At 45.5% G+C, this 14,408-nt stretch overlaps 1 protein-coding gene across 4 annotated transcripts in view; it reads left to right on the forward strand.

The window, feature by feature from the left end:
• The window catches only part of KDM6A (lysine demethylase 6A), a 274,760-nt gene that overhangs the window by 170,864 nt on the left and 89,488 nt on the right, over positions 1-14,408 (forward strand). For all 4 annotated transcript variants that reach the window (XM_084642140.1, XM_084642141.1, XM_084642142.1 and 1 more), the window contains exon 7: positions 171-225. In XM_084642140.1, the coding sequence (XP_084498266.1) occupies positions 171-225 (55 nt within the window). The remainder of the gene's footprint in view (positions 1-170; positions 226-14,408) is intronic.

Genomic DNA, 14,408 nt, shown 5'->3' on the forward strand with positions numbered 1-14,408 from the left:
GTTAAAGATAAAATTTCAAAAGATTATATATAAGTTTTTGCATTTCAGCCTAGCTGACTCATGTAAAATAGTATATTTGCTTTTACATATAAAAATTTGTTTCTGTATTAAAATAATTTCTCAAAATTATGAATATCAGAAACAAGTAAACAATATTAATTCTTTTTCAGCATTTTCAGTTAGCTTTGGTTGACAGCAATCCCTGCACTTTGTCCAATGCGGAAAGTAAGTATTTTTAAGATTTTTTATTTATGTATTTTGTTGCATATATAGAAAAATGCCATATATACAGAGCTACAACTGTTTTTAATTTACCTCTTTTAAAATGGCAGTTTTGGACAATGAGTACTTTAGGAATTTTCCTCATAGAATTGTTGAAGCTGGTGACACTGTCTGATGTAGGTAGCTATGGTTACCCAGGCTGCATAAATGAACATGAAACCAACTACTGTGAATAGTTTGTGTCAAATATAGATGTGCCAGTGGAATTATAGAATTACTGTCATCTTAGTAAATGGAAGAAATAGTGATCCGGGAGGGTCATACCTCATCAGTGTCTTTGAAGAGCTAAGGTTTGGGGAGGAATTGCTATTTCTTTTTGTTCTACACAGTGTTCATCATATCTTATAGTTTTAAAAAGAAATCCTATAAACCTAGTAACTTTCTATTTTATTATAGTAATATTTTAATGCAATAGTAAAAATCCTATATTAGATATATGAATGATACAATATTAAAGTATGAAAAATTATCTTTTTCATTATTGGATAAGATAAAATTTAGTTAAGTTGCTGTATTATCTCACTTCAAAAGCATTAATTTCATTCAGAAACATTTCTACATTTCTTCACAATCTTCCATTTGAACATGGATCAGATTTACAATGTACAGTTCTTTGGGTGCTTGTGCATGTCCATTTCATTCTAGATGTGTGCTTGTCAGTGCACCAAAGCTGAAGAATGTTTTCTCTTATCAGTACCCCTCAGGGCAGCACATGCACCCTCATGCCAGTAGCCAAGGTTAAAAAGTGGTAGAGCTGTCCTAACACCCCCCGCCCACCCCCTGCAGTTCCTTCTCACCTGTGATCAGTAGTTGGTTGGAGGGTGTGTGTGTGTGAGAGAGAGAGAGAGCGCGCGCTTCTCAAGCTCTTTCCTGTTCTCTGTTTAGGAAAACTTGAGGTGTTTGTATTGTAAATAATTAGTTTAGTACAGCTGTAGTTACAATTTCCGTTAGTGGTACTCATCATGAAAAAATTCTTGGTTCTTATCTTATTTTTGTTTGAGGTTTTAGCTCAAAACTGGGGCATGCCTAAGTCTGTGGGGTTTAGGTGTTGTTGGGGCTGTAACAAATCTATGCCGGTCAGCGATCCTCACGCCACTGTTTAAAGTGTTTGGGAGAAAGGCACTTGAGGCATAAATGCACCATCTGAAGCAGATTTAAGACCAGGGCTAAGAAGTTGAGAGAAATTCAACATAAGAGAGATCCTGATAAAAGCAGCTTTGTGCCACCCAGCTTCTTGTTACATGTGGATTCAAACATGACTCCATCTCAGAGCATGCCACCGGACTTCTTGGTGGCATCCCCACATCACAGAGAGCCAAAGAGACGATGTCATTCTCTATATCTGATACTGCACAAACAGCAGAAAAAGTCCAGCACTTTGACTTCTGGCCAGAAGAAGCCCTCTCCCTCTTTGAGGGCTAGGTGCCCAACAGACTAACACCAAATGAAGACCAGTACTGAGGTTAATGCAAAGTCGTCTCCTGCTAGGCACCTTCCGGTACCTCATTCTAACAGTGTAGAGTTGTTGACTGCAGCACCTCATGAAGTATTATTGAGACCTACTCCATTGCCAGGACCTTCAGAGGCATCAGCTTCTATACAGAGGATGCCTGAGGTATACATAGTGGCCAGGGTTCTCCTATGTCTATCGGTGCTGGACTCACCACTGATGCAGGATGTGGTCCGGGAATCGACTATTCTTACCACACAGGCCTCAGTACTGCGATCTTTCATTTGCACCTGCATGTTCAGCGCTATCTGGGACTGAATCTTTGTTGGTACTGTCAGGGTATGGAAGCTCTATTGTGCAGCAGGGCAGATATATGGTCCCTTCAGGAGGAAAGCTTTGGATGCTGCTTCCAGTACTGTGTCTCTCGCATTGGTCCAGGTCCCAATTTCTGTCTACTTCTCCTCTCCTAGACAGAGGTCTGCCAAGATCCCCATGAAGGTGCTGTTCTCCATCTGGTACTGTAGCAGCTGAAGAACCTTATCCCTCCAGTATCTGATCCTTCTGTCACAGATGTTCAGCAGACTGACACTATAGTGTCTCTGTTCAGCACTTCTTCATCCTCACCAGATGAGGATGCGCTCTCAAAAGTCATTCTCCCCTGTTCTGAATTATAAAATGTACCAGGAACTTAAGAAAAGGGTAGTCACCTCACTCGGAGTGCCAATTGGACTGGCCCAGGATTATACACTCAAGTTAGTGTATATTTTACATTCTGAAGGACCTGCTAGAGGGGCTCTGCCTCTGAATGAGACCATCTTAGAACCCACCAAAATTCTTTAGCAAACTCACTTTTCTCTGACACACCCTGCCAAAAGAATGGAGAAGAGATACCAAGTTCCCTCCCAGGGGCATGAGTATTTCTATTCACAGCCAGCCCCAGGATTTTTGGTGGTGGCAGCTATGAATAAGTAAGTGAGACAAGGGTAATCTAAATTTACTCCCAAGGGCAAAGATGCAAAAAGCTTGGATTTATTTCAGAAAAATGTTTATTCTTCATTAGGATTGCAGTTAAGAATTGAAAACCATGAAGCTGTCTTAGCTTATTATGATTACTCCAGTTGGGACTCAATGTTGAAATTTGTGGACAAGTTGCCAGGTGATGCTAAAAAGTTCAGAGCTCTTATAGATAAAGGCTGCCTGATAGCAAGATCGTTGTTATGGACTGTATGAGATGAGGCGCAGATTCAGCAGGTTGGGTGATGGCAACGACAGTCACTGTGCATCGTGGTTCTTGGCTGCAGTCGTCTGGCATTCCAGCTGAAGTCCAGCAAACAATTGAGGACTTCCCCTTTCAGGGCACAAGTTTACTTTCTGGAAAGACAGACAAAGCTTTATATTTTCTTAAATATAGGGCAACCCTTAAGTCTTCGGGCATATATACCCCAGGCCCTAAGAGAATGCAGTTCCACCCTCAGCTCCAGCAGAGGAATCTGTTCTACCCAATAAGGCAGCCGGACTAATCCAGGAGATTATATAAGTTTCAGAGGAAGAGAATATCTCTGCCTCTATTTTCTGCTACTTCCATACAATCTGTAACATCTAAGCAGTTTATTTGACTCCTTAGTCAAGGCCAGTGAACCGCTCACCCTAATTTTTTCTCCCTTTTGGCAGCAGGGTTCTCACACTATGGAACTGGAATATATACTGCAATTTACCTCTATTTCTCCCCCCTCCTGCCCTTCCACCACCTTCTCCCTATCCCTGTTCAGGGGCCATTCTCACAAGACTATATTAATTCAAGAAGTTCAGTCTATTACAGTTAAGGGCAGTGGAGGAAGTACTTCCTCAGCATTGGGTGAAGGGAGTCTGTTCTCACTATTTTCTCATTCCAAAGTCCAAGGGAGGCCTCAGGCCTATTTTAGACCTACAAACCACAACAGATACATAAAAAAGAAAGTTGCGTGTGGTTACTCTAACATCATTTCACAAAGGATTTCTTTTTGGATCTCCTCCTGTATTTGTACTACAACATTGCTGCAACTCCACTATCTCACAGAATTTTAGCACACTCTACAAGAGTGCAAGCAGCATTGGTTGATTTCTTGGTTTGCGTTCCTTGGTTTACAGGGTTGAAGCTTGGTCATCTGTTATCCTGTCTGTAGACTGCAGTGATTAAAGGATTCCTAGTTCCATGTGGCCATTCACCAGAACCACTGGAGGCTTTTTAGATTTGTTGCAGCAGATGTTTATCCGTTTATGGTTCTCCCTTTCAGCCTGTCATCAGCCCTTTGAGTCTTCACAAAGTGCATGGCAGTGGTTAAGGCACATCTCGGGAAGGCAGGGGTCCAGGTGTACCCATGTCTGGACAGCTGGTTAGTTCGAAATCAGTCCAGACAAGTAACAATGGCCACTGGGAAAATCCAATTCCTCTTCCATTTGTTGGGACTGTTGATCAAGGACAAATCAGCTGTTTTCCCTGTACAGAGAATCAAATTCATAGGAGAGGTTTTTGGCTCGACCACAGTTAGTGTATTTACCTCAGGCGATATTGTAGCTATGCAAAAACTTCAAGGCATATCCTTGTACGACAGAGGAATTGCCTGAAATCTCTAGGTCACATGGTGCCTTGTACATATATAACTCACAATGCCATACATCACTTCAGAGTCATGCAGAGGTGGTTGAAGTCTCTCTACCATCCCTCTTGTTATCCACTGGACATGCTGACTCACATACCTGCAGGTGTTTGATCATCCCCGGAAAGACTGTACCAGTGTATGCCATAGGGTTCGTTTTGTCGCAGCCTTGCCCTCCATGAACCTAATCACAGATGCTTCATCTCTCAGTTGGGGAGCTCTTCGAGGGGACTTCCATACTCTGGGTCTCCGGTCAGGTCAAGATCTCCTTTCCACATAGTGTTTGAGAGTTTCCTACTATCCACCTGGACAGTCAACTTTTCCTTCCTTCTTTGATAGCATCTGCGTGGCCCCACCAACGTTAGTCATAAAACCTGTTGAGCCTTTTGACTCAAGATACTATACCTCTCCCTGAGGTCTGAGGTATGGTTTCACAGAACCATGGGCACGTTGCCTCCCAGCCCACTTAGCCTACACTTGGCTGCTTGGATGCTCAATAGTTAATTCCCCATGAAGCAGTCTGTTCCCTTGGGGTGCAAAATGTTCTCTAAATAGCAGAAAACCCTCCATCAGTTATACTTACCTCAAGAAATGGAAGAGGTTATCTGTGTGGCCCCTTCACAGGATCAGGTCACCTTATTCTGGATTATTTGCTTCACCTCAAGGAAAAAGGACTTTGTCAGTTCCTTCTGGGTTCATCTGGTAGCTGCCTCTGCAATCCAATCTGCTGTAGAAAGGTCACTTTTTTTCCAGCCCTCTGATTGTTAGATTCTGAAATTTTGGACCTGTTAGGGCCCAACACCATCCTGGGATCTGAATTTGGTTCTGTGTGTTTTAATAGGGCCCCCTTTTGAACCTATAACTATCTCCTCGTTTTCTCATCTCTCAATGAAGGTAGTATTTCTGGTGGCTATTTTTTTTGGACAGAAGGATAGCAAAACTTCAGGCTTTGCTTATACCTCATAAGGTGCTTTATAAAGATAAAGTTAGCTTGTGTCTACCCCCCAAATTTCTTACTAAAATTGTGGTAGACTTGCATCTAAATTAGCCTGTATACTTACCAATCTCTCTTCCGAAACCACCTTCTCACAAATGTAGAAAAATGCCATACTGTGTGTGTATGTTTGCCTTTTACCTGGACAGGGCTAAAAGTTTGTGTCTGCAATTATTCATCTCCTTGGCTGACATGATGAAGGGGCAGCCTGTCACTTTGCAGAGGTTTTCTTCCTGAATCGCCTCCTGTATTAGTCTGTGCTACAATATTGCTAAAGTTCCACTGCTTCAGAGTTTTAGCGCACACTATGAGAGTGCAAGCAGCACTGGCTTTCTTCCAGTTCCTATCAGTGATGTTTGCTGGGCTGCGAACTTGGTCATCTGTTAATATATTCATCACTCATTATGCTCTCTTACAGGTCTCATGCAATGATGCTAGATTTGAGAGAGTGGTGTTGCAGTCCTTGTTTAGGTAGCCTCTGATACCCTCTTCCATCTGGAACTGCTTGTGACTCACCTAAGGTGGAAGTGTGAGCACTCGGACAAAAAAACCTGTTACATACTTGTTTTGTAACTGTTGTTCTTTGAGTTAAGTTGCAAGTGACAATTCCACGACCGACCCACCCTCCTTCTCCTATACATTGGAGTCTCATTCTGCCCTTTTATATGTGCATGAGTGGGTGGAGGGCACATGTGCCGCCCCGACTGCTACTGCTGTGGGAGCAAGTTTCTTCCACTTAGGTGTACTTAGGTGTCATATACCTAGAGTGTAATGGACATGTGCAACCCATCTTGAAGAACTGTTACCAAACAGATAAATATCAGTTTTTTACTGGTGCAAATGAAAATTTAATCAAAAATTAAGAAAAATATCTATAGAAGTTTTCTCTACAAGCTGTTCTGAACAACTAGTGTACTATCTGGGCGAAAATAAAAGCAGTGTCGGCTGTCAGTCAGGAGGCTAAGTATACTAGATAGCTCTCTCCAAAGTTTTTACTTTTCAGGGCTGCCTGCAGACAGTTGGAGAGTTCCCACCTAAATCTGATCTTTGGCTTTTCAGTTCATTATTTGCTATCAGCAGTGTGATCCCTTATTATATATTTTATATGACCTATACTGCCAATTTTCTCAATGCTTCCAAGTTCCTTTGAGGTTTTTTGTTTTGTTTTGTTTGGGGTTTTTTTGCATGCTTGTGTGCCACAGCATTGAATGCCTTTTCCCAGTACTATTAAGCAAAATGCCAAAAGGCCTAAGAAAGGAAATTGAAGAGGCAGTGAAACATACTTCATTCTTCCGCCCTTGGTGGAAGGATGAGTGTACACTTTTGGACTCCAGAGCTGCTTTGCATTCTTCAAGGTACCTTTCCCCAACTAGTGTTACAGACGTGTTAGAATCTCCTTTATCACCCTCTTTACCCTTCCAACTGCCTCTGAATAGCAGCATTACAGTGACTCCCTGTCTGCCTGAAATTCAGCTGTTTCAGTAGTAAGCATGTTTCCCTCTATTATTCAGATTGTTTTTAATATTGCACCCTCGATTTCTCTCCTTAGTATGGTGGTAATTCATTTTGTGGTTTTCCATTGAATGGAGAGAGAGAGAGACCGTGCTAATTCCAGTTGTATTAGATTCCTCCCAAGAAAAGGAGCAGCTCTCAGACGGAGATTGAGAAGTTGCATTAAAATACTTGAAAACCCTTTTTTTTCCCCTTAGGAGTTTTTCAAACGTATGCTAAGAGAGAGTCATATTTATGGAGAGTGATAGAGCTCTCCAAAACCAAAGCTGAAGTATTTTCTTGCTCCATGCAAAAAAGACATGGTCATCTCATTTGATGCATCATATGTGATGTAAGATGAACAGAAGCCAACTAGCAAGAGATGTAGATTAAACTAAGATACAAATTAAGTATCATAAAATTCTGAAGAATAATCTGTTCCCAGAGCTACAATGAAGTACCTCCTCTCTGGTGAAGGACATAATAATTCAGAGAGAGGGGGTTACCCTCTTCCCACCAAGGACCCAGGCAGGTAACTCAAGAACTTTGAATCATCTGTGCAAACATCTGTCATTGATTTCTTTTCCCAAAATTACAGTGTAGTGGGATTTGTCTTGATCATCAACAGGAACTAGAAAAGCCTAACGCACAGATGAACATTTACTCACCTGTTAATTCTGATGAGCCGTGCTCAAGTCTTTCAGAAGAATTTTTGCTCAAATTACGGTACATGATTGGAAAGGGAAAATCTTTTCTGACTTTTTCCAGCAGACCGTTCCTGGGCCTTGTTAGGAATGATGATACAATGCATAGCCATAGTCCATTGGTGAGGATCTATGTGAAACATAAAGACTTCTGCTGGATATTTTGGGCAATTTCCAGGAAGAACTGTTGAGGTTATATTTTTCTGATCATATATCAGTTCCTTACCTGGTGGTTCTGAGATAACATTATTTTAGGAGTTTCTTCCATATCCTTAAAGAACTGTTTTGGATGGTTTCCAGTCTGTTGATGTCAGAAGACATTTGGAAAAGTGGCATGCTCTCTACACATTAGGGCATGTTACTTTTCCAGGGTTGGCACCCATGGTAATCAATCCAGCCAATGTATATTACAGAGGTACTGAACACTAAAGCACTGGCTAAATTGGATGGAGTGTTCAGTTTACACGCAGTGGGTTTCTGACCTGATTGTAACAAGGAAGGGCAAGCATGATCTGTGTGAGTACGTCTGTGCTACCAAAAAAAACCTTTGCGGCAGCGAGTGAGTCCAGATTAGCTGACTAGGGCTCACGCTACACGGCTACAGATGTTTGTCTCCTCTTCCCCTTCTTACCCCCCCTCCCCTCCGCCAGATTTCAGAGCCAGGGCTCCAGCCCAAGTGGGAGCATTTACACTGCTATTTTTAGCCCTGTAGCCTGAGTCAGTTGACCTGGATTCTGAGACTCGCTGCTGCAGGGGTGTTTTGGTTTTTTTGTTTTGTTTTTTTGCAGTGTAGACATACCCTTTGTATCTGTGTTAGATTTCAGGATGGGATCACCCATAGAGGCCTCTAGAAGGGTTAGACAAAATTAGGCACTGATGCACATACCGCAAAACTGAATCTGATCAAAGCTTAAATTTATAGATAGCTTTGATAGGATCCTGGTAGTGAATTATGTAATAATCCAGATGTCTACAGTGAAAAGATTTGAAGTGTAGATACTTCTGATAAACTTACAGGGTAAAGGAATCTGTATTTAGATACCACAGGGCAGATGGATTCCTAAGACCTCTAAACATTCACAAACGTCCTATATTGAATCTGAATATTGTATTCCATCTACTTTTGCAAAACCTTTCTGAGCTTAAGAAGTTTTGATTACATTTATATACTAAGGTGGCAGCCATAGTCATAATCACTTCAGCTAGGAGGATTTCTGAATTTAGGGCCTTATTATGGTTCAAGCCACAGTATGAATATTCCACAAAGGAAAAATTGTTTTTCTTCAAGTGCTTGTTCACGTCCATTCCACATTAGGTGTGCACGCACCACGTGCACGAGTGTCGGAAACTTTTTCCCTTAGCAGCTCCCGGCGGGGCCACCCGTGTGGTGCCACTGCATATATACTCCCGCCAGCCCGACCCCCTCCAGTTCCTTCTTACCGTCCATAGCGGCTTTGGAACAACCTCTCTCTCTCTCTCTCTCTCTCTCGTAGAAGAGCAGTCCTTTAGCCTTTAGAGTAGCTGTTATCAGTTCGTTAACATACCTATTGTGGACACTTAAGTCATTAGGTGCTTGGAGGCCTCCAGCACCTGCCCTGGGCTGCGGGGCATGCCGCAGGTTCACATCTTCAAGGCTTGTGCCACATGCCGCAAACCCATGCCAGTTAGTGACCCCCACGACTCGTGTCTATGTTGCCTGGGGGACGGATATCAAACTGAATGGTGTAGAATTTGCAAGGCGTTTAAGCCAAGAACAAGGAAAGAAAGAGACTTTCGTCTAAAGCAGCTGTTGATGGAGGCCACATTGCAGCCACCAGGTCTGGAGCGCCTGACACCGGCTCAGGCTTCCTTGGTGCGTAGTGCCCCGGAGCCATCGAGAGACCCGGCACCAGCTAAGCACCGTAAACTATCGGCCCCAGAGCGCCAGGTTAGGCCCCGGCACCGCTCATCCTCCCTGGTGTGGCCCCCAGTACAGCCAAAAGGAAGGCGCGTTCGTTCCCTGCACAGGAGGCCGGTGCCTCCCAAGGCCCCGAGCACCAGTAAGAGCGGGAAGGCTGCGGTACCGGGGCTGACACCGGCGATCCCGGCAGCACAAGCACCACCGAGCCCAGACCTAAGTGAGCTCAGTGCAGACGATGGGCTTGAGGGCATAACGGATCAGCCCTCTACACCAGGCACCTTTGAGGCTGCAAAGGACCTCATCGAGCTGTAGGCGGCAAGCCCCCTCCCATATGGGGACAACCCTCTGGCACCCATGCCTCGGGTGCCGTCGAGGGGTAAGCCAGCAATGGTGTGTCACTCAAGGACACTGTCCCGGCACCGCTCCCGGAGTTGGTCCCGGTTGAGCTCCGACTCCGCGGACTCACAGTTGCCAGCGGCCCAGAAGAAGGTTGCAGCACCAGCAGTATGTTGGCGCGAAGAAGCACTGGAAAGGGCACGCCACTCTCTGGCACCACTCAGAGACCGGCACTGGGAGGAGTTGGGACGGCCCTCGCCAGAGGACTCCCGCAGACGGTCCGGTCCAGGGAACGCCAGTCCCAGTCCAAATCCCGGTCCTGGTCCCGGGGATACAGCTCCTGCTCAGCCAGGAGCCGCTCATTCTCCCACTGGCGCAGACTGTTGGCACCACCGTGGCCTTAGCAATCAGCATCACCGCAGTCCGGCGCCAACTTCAGCCGCTGTAGCTACCTGTACTGGGCCCCGGACAGCAGGGACCCTCACAGGGCTGGCAACCCCAATGGGGGCTGCCAGGCCACTGGCCTTTCTGGACTCCCTGGACCTATCAGGAGCGCCAAGGGGCCCCGTCCAGAGCAAGTTACTTGGTGCAGTGGTCCCGGTCCCCGCACCGACGCCAGACGGTGCCGGAGGCTATAGTATCCAGGCCTCCAGCATCCCCCCAGGATAAACCAGAGAGACTGGCACCTAGTCCGGTCCCGTCCCATGGACTCCTGCCCCGGCCTGAGCCGGAGGCCCCTCCCACAGGAGCAGGGGAGCAGGAGGACCAACCAGAGGGGGTCGAGCTGCAGCTAACCTCCTCGTCTTCCCTGGATGAGGCGGTGGCAGGTACAGAGGTGTCCAGCCCTCCACCGATAGACCATAGAGCCCACCAGGAATTGCTGCACAGGGTCGCCCAAAACTTGGGGTTGCAGGCCGTAGAGAAGGTTGAGCAGGAGGACCCCATGGTGGATATTTTGAGCCCCAAAGGTCCATCCGGAATAGCACTCCTGGTCATTAAGACCATTCAGTCCAACTATAAGACTATATGGCAGACCCCGGCCTCCAGTGCTCCAACGGAACGAGCTGGCAGACTCCCTCAGCAGGTCGTACCGCATGCACAAGTGGATGCTCAGGGTGGATGTCGTGCTTTCGCTCTTTCGCAGGTGGGGATTTCCCCGGGTAGACCTGTTAGCCACCAGGGCCAATGCCCAGGGCTCACTCGCGGACGCGTTTGCAATCCCGTGGAGAGGGGGCTTGATGTATGCCATCCCCCCACTCCCCTTGGTGCACAAGGTCCTACTCAAGGTGTGCAGGGACAGGGCAGCGGTGATCCTCATCGCCCCAGCCTGGGCCTGCCAGCACTGGTACACATCTCTCCTAGAGCTGTCGGTGGAGGCCCCAGTTGTCCTGCCCCTACACCGGGACCTCATTACACAGGACGGCAGGCGGCTTCTCCACCCCGACCTATAGTCACTGCACCTGACAGCATGGAGCCTCTGTGGCTAAATGCCCTGGAGAGTCAGTGCTCCCTTCCCATGCAGCAGATTCTGCTTGGCAGTAGAAAGCCCTCTACCAGGGCGGCCTATATGGCCAAGTGGAAAAGGTTCTTGTGTTGTTGTGAACCCCGACCCCCGACAGGTGCGGCAGTGCCAGGCCCCGGTGCAGGCCATCCTGGAGTACCTCCTGCACCTCAAGCAGCAAGGACTAGCTCCGTTCTCACTCAGAGTGCACCTGACGGCCATCTCTGCCTTCCATCCGGGGTTCTTGGGGGGCTTGGTGTTTTCCTACCCAATGGTGGGACGATTCCTTACAGGGTTGGAGAGGGTGTTCCCATACTCCCACCCACCAGTCCCTCCATGGAACCTTAACCTGATCCTCTCTAAACTCATGGGACCCCCTTTCGAGCCCCTCGCTTCCTGTTCTCTCCTCCACCTTTCCTGGAAGGTGGCATTTCTGGTTGCCATTACCTCGGCTAGAATGGTGTCCGAACTGAGGGCCCTCACCTCTGAGCCACCGTATACAGTATTTCACAAGGACAAGGTGCAGCTCCGGCCGCACCCCAAGTTCCTCCCTAAGGTGGTCTTCCAGTTCTATTTGGGCCAGGACATTTGTCTGCCGGTCTTTTTTCCGGAACCCCATACGGACCCGAGTCACCGCAGCTTGCACACCCTGCATGTGCGTTGAGCGCTGGCGTTCTATTTGGAGCTCACCAAGCCCTTTCGCAAATCCGCGCAGCTATTTGTGGCCATAGCAGAGAGGATGAAAGGCCTCCCAGTGTTGGCGCAGCAGATTTCATCTTGGATTACTGCATCCGGGCGTGCTATGAGCTCACAGGTTTTCCAGCCCCCGCGGTCACAGCCCACTTGACCAGGGCGCAAGCGACTTCCACGGCATTCCTGGCACAGGTCCCAATCTAGGAGATCTGCAGAGCAGCCACCTGGTCCTCAGTGCACACCTTCACAACCCACTACGCAGTCAACCAGCAGGCCAGATAGGACGCGGCGGTTGGCAGAGCGATCCTCCAAGCAGTTGTTCCATAACTCCTACCCTCCTCCAGAGGTAAGCTTGTGATTCACCTAATGTGGAATGGACGTGAACAAGCACTCGAAGAAGAAAAAAACGGTTACTTACTTTCTTGTAACTGTAGTTCTTTGAGATGTGGTGTTCACGTCCATTCCACCACCCACCCTCCTACCCCTGTAGTGTAGATGTACCCTAAGAATCCATCTAACCATCTTGCTGCAAGAAACTGTCTAACCAGCTTTACATCCAAAACGATGCCACTTGACAAGGACAGGCTTGTGATAGAAAGAGAGATGAGAAAATACTAATTGAAAGCATCAAGAATATTCATAAAAACAGGACTTATTTTTTATTTTTATAGCCCTCACTACAGGCAAAAAATGGTATTCAAGGACACAATAGAGAGGGCGTTCAAACAGCATATGTTTGACCTTCAAGCAAATTCTACTAGAAATACAACATTTCCTAAGGTGGAAGAAGTTCAACAATCACTAAATTAATATGCAAGCTAGCCTGCCAGCATACTTTCTCAAAAAAACCCAAAGCTCAATTGTCACATTAACTGATACATCCTTCAGCTAGAAGATGCTTCACATTGTTGCGGACCAATGATTTCAAATGATTTATTTGGAAGAAAGTATTTGAGAAGTTCTTTCCTTCCTTTATGCTCCCATACCTAATGTTCGTGTTTTTGCTGGGATGCTCATTACTGACCTCTCTTTAATTTAGGAATTAATACATTCTGGTTTGGGGGGAGAGGGGAATCGGCTAACCTGTTTATTTTTTTTCTACAAGATGTCTGAACATCTGTCCATTTCTCCTTTTCTCCTTTTAATTTTGAGAGAGAAGATACAATATTGGGGTGGCAATATACACAGTGAGGGAGTGGGATGAATGGGCTTTACAGTATCAACAACTTTACCAACAGCTTTGACACTGCTTTTGTTTCTGTTGCCCAACTAGTAATAACTAAATTGCACTGCTGAGTTATTATCCCATTGAAAATTAGCAGGTAAATGAAACTTTCCTTTCAAAATTTCTTGCTCTACAGATAGAAGAATACAGAGGAAAGTTTGGTTGCCATCCTAGTGGCATACTGAGTTATTTGAGGGGGAAAGTGATGATAAAGTAGTGCATTATTAAATGAAAATTAATGTTAAACGATAACAGGAAGTTCTTTGAATGCTGTCTCTGTGGGTGCTCCACTCCAGGCGCCGGGATGTACCATCACCTGGAGTGGAGCACCAATAGGGACACACATCTCGAAGAACCTCAGTCACTGCAAGTTGAGTAACCTTCTCTTTCCAGTGTCTTGTGTTATGTAGATTTTTTCTAATTTGCTAAATTGCAGTAATTTGGAGGGTAACAGGAAATTTCTGTGCTGAATATTAGCCTAGTGTAAAATATCAGCCTGTTAGAAAAGTGAGAGTTGAGCTTGGATTCTGTGTAGTGAAAGGTGACATGCAGTTTTATAGCGATACTTGAAGTGAAATGTTAGGGGTTTTATTTGCTGGTGTACTGAGTGATCTTTTCGGCCTGTCATACTCTGAGGAATGCTGAGCTGTTTTTCAGCAAGTTAAAATTAGTTTTAATGAGCCAATTTTTCTACATTATGTATGAGCATTTCTCTAGTACTCTTAAGTCATGAGATACTGTAAATTAGAGCTCAGAATGAAGAAATGGGCAATAGTTTCTTAGTTACCAACTCAGTAAGGATGACTGACAACTGTCATTAGTGATGAACATTCATTTAGTTTACTATATTTGTTCTATACTTTTGACTTATACTACTTAACAGAATTTGTTGGTGTATTTCACCTATATTGAATATAATGATTGGATACCTTAATTATGGTGTTTAATTTCTACTTTATTTTTATTTCCTTAAAGGGCCCAATCTGGCACAGGGCTGTGAAAGCCCTTTGAAATTAGTCCTTGTGGGAGTAGTCCTCAATGCTGTAATTACGCTAATTCTCCCATAGAGAATATGTGTTTTTCTTTGTGAGCCTTGAAGATGAAATAAAAGGGGCATGAGGCCTTTTTTTTTTTGGGGTGGGGGGGTGGGGTGGGGTGGGGGAGGGAAGAGGTAAGGAGGGTTTCTAAAAATGTAA

The sequence above is a fragment of the Lepidochelys olivacea genome, assembly GCF_965140295.1.
Source record: "Lepidochelys olivacea isolate rLepOli2 genome assembly, chromosome: 1".
NCBI classification, from domain to species: Eukaryota; Metazoa; Chordata; order Testudines; family Cheloniidae; genus Lepidochelys; species Lepidochelys olivacea.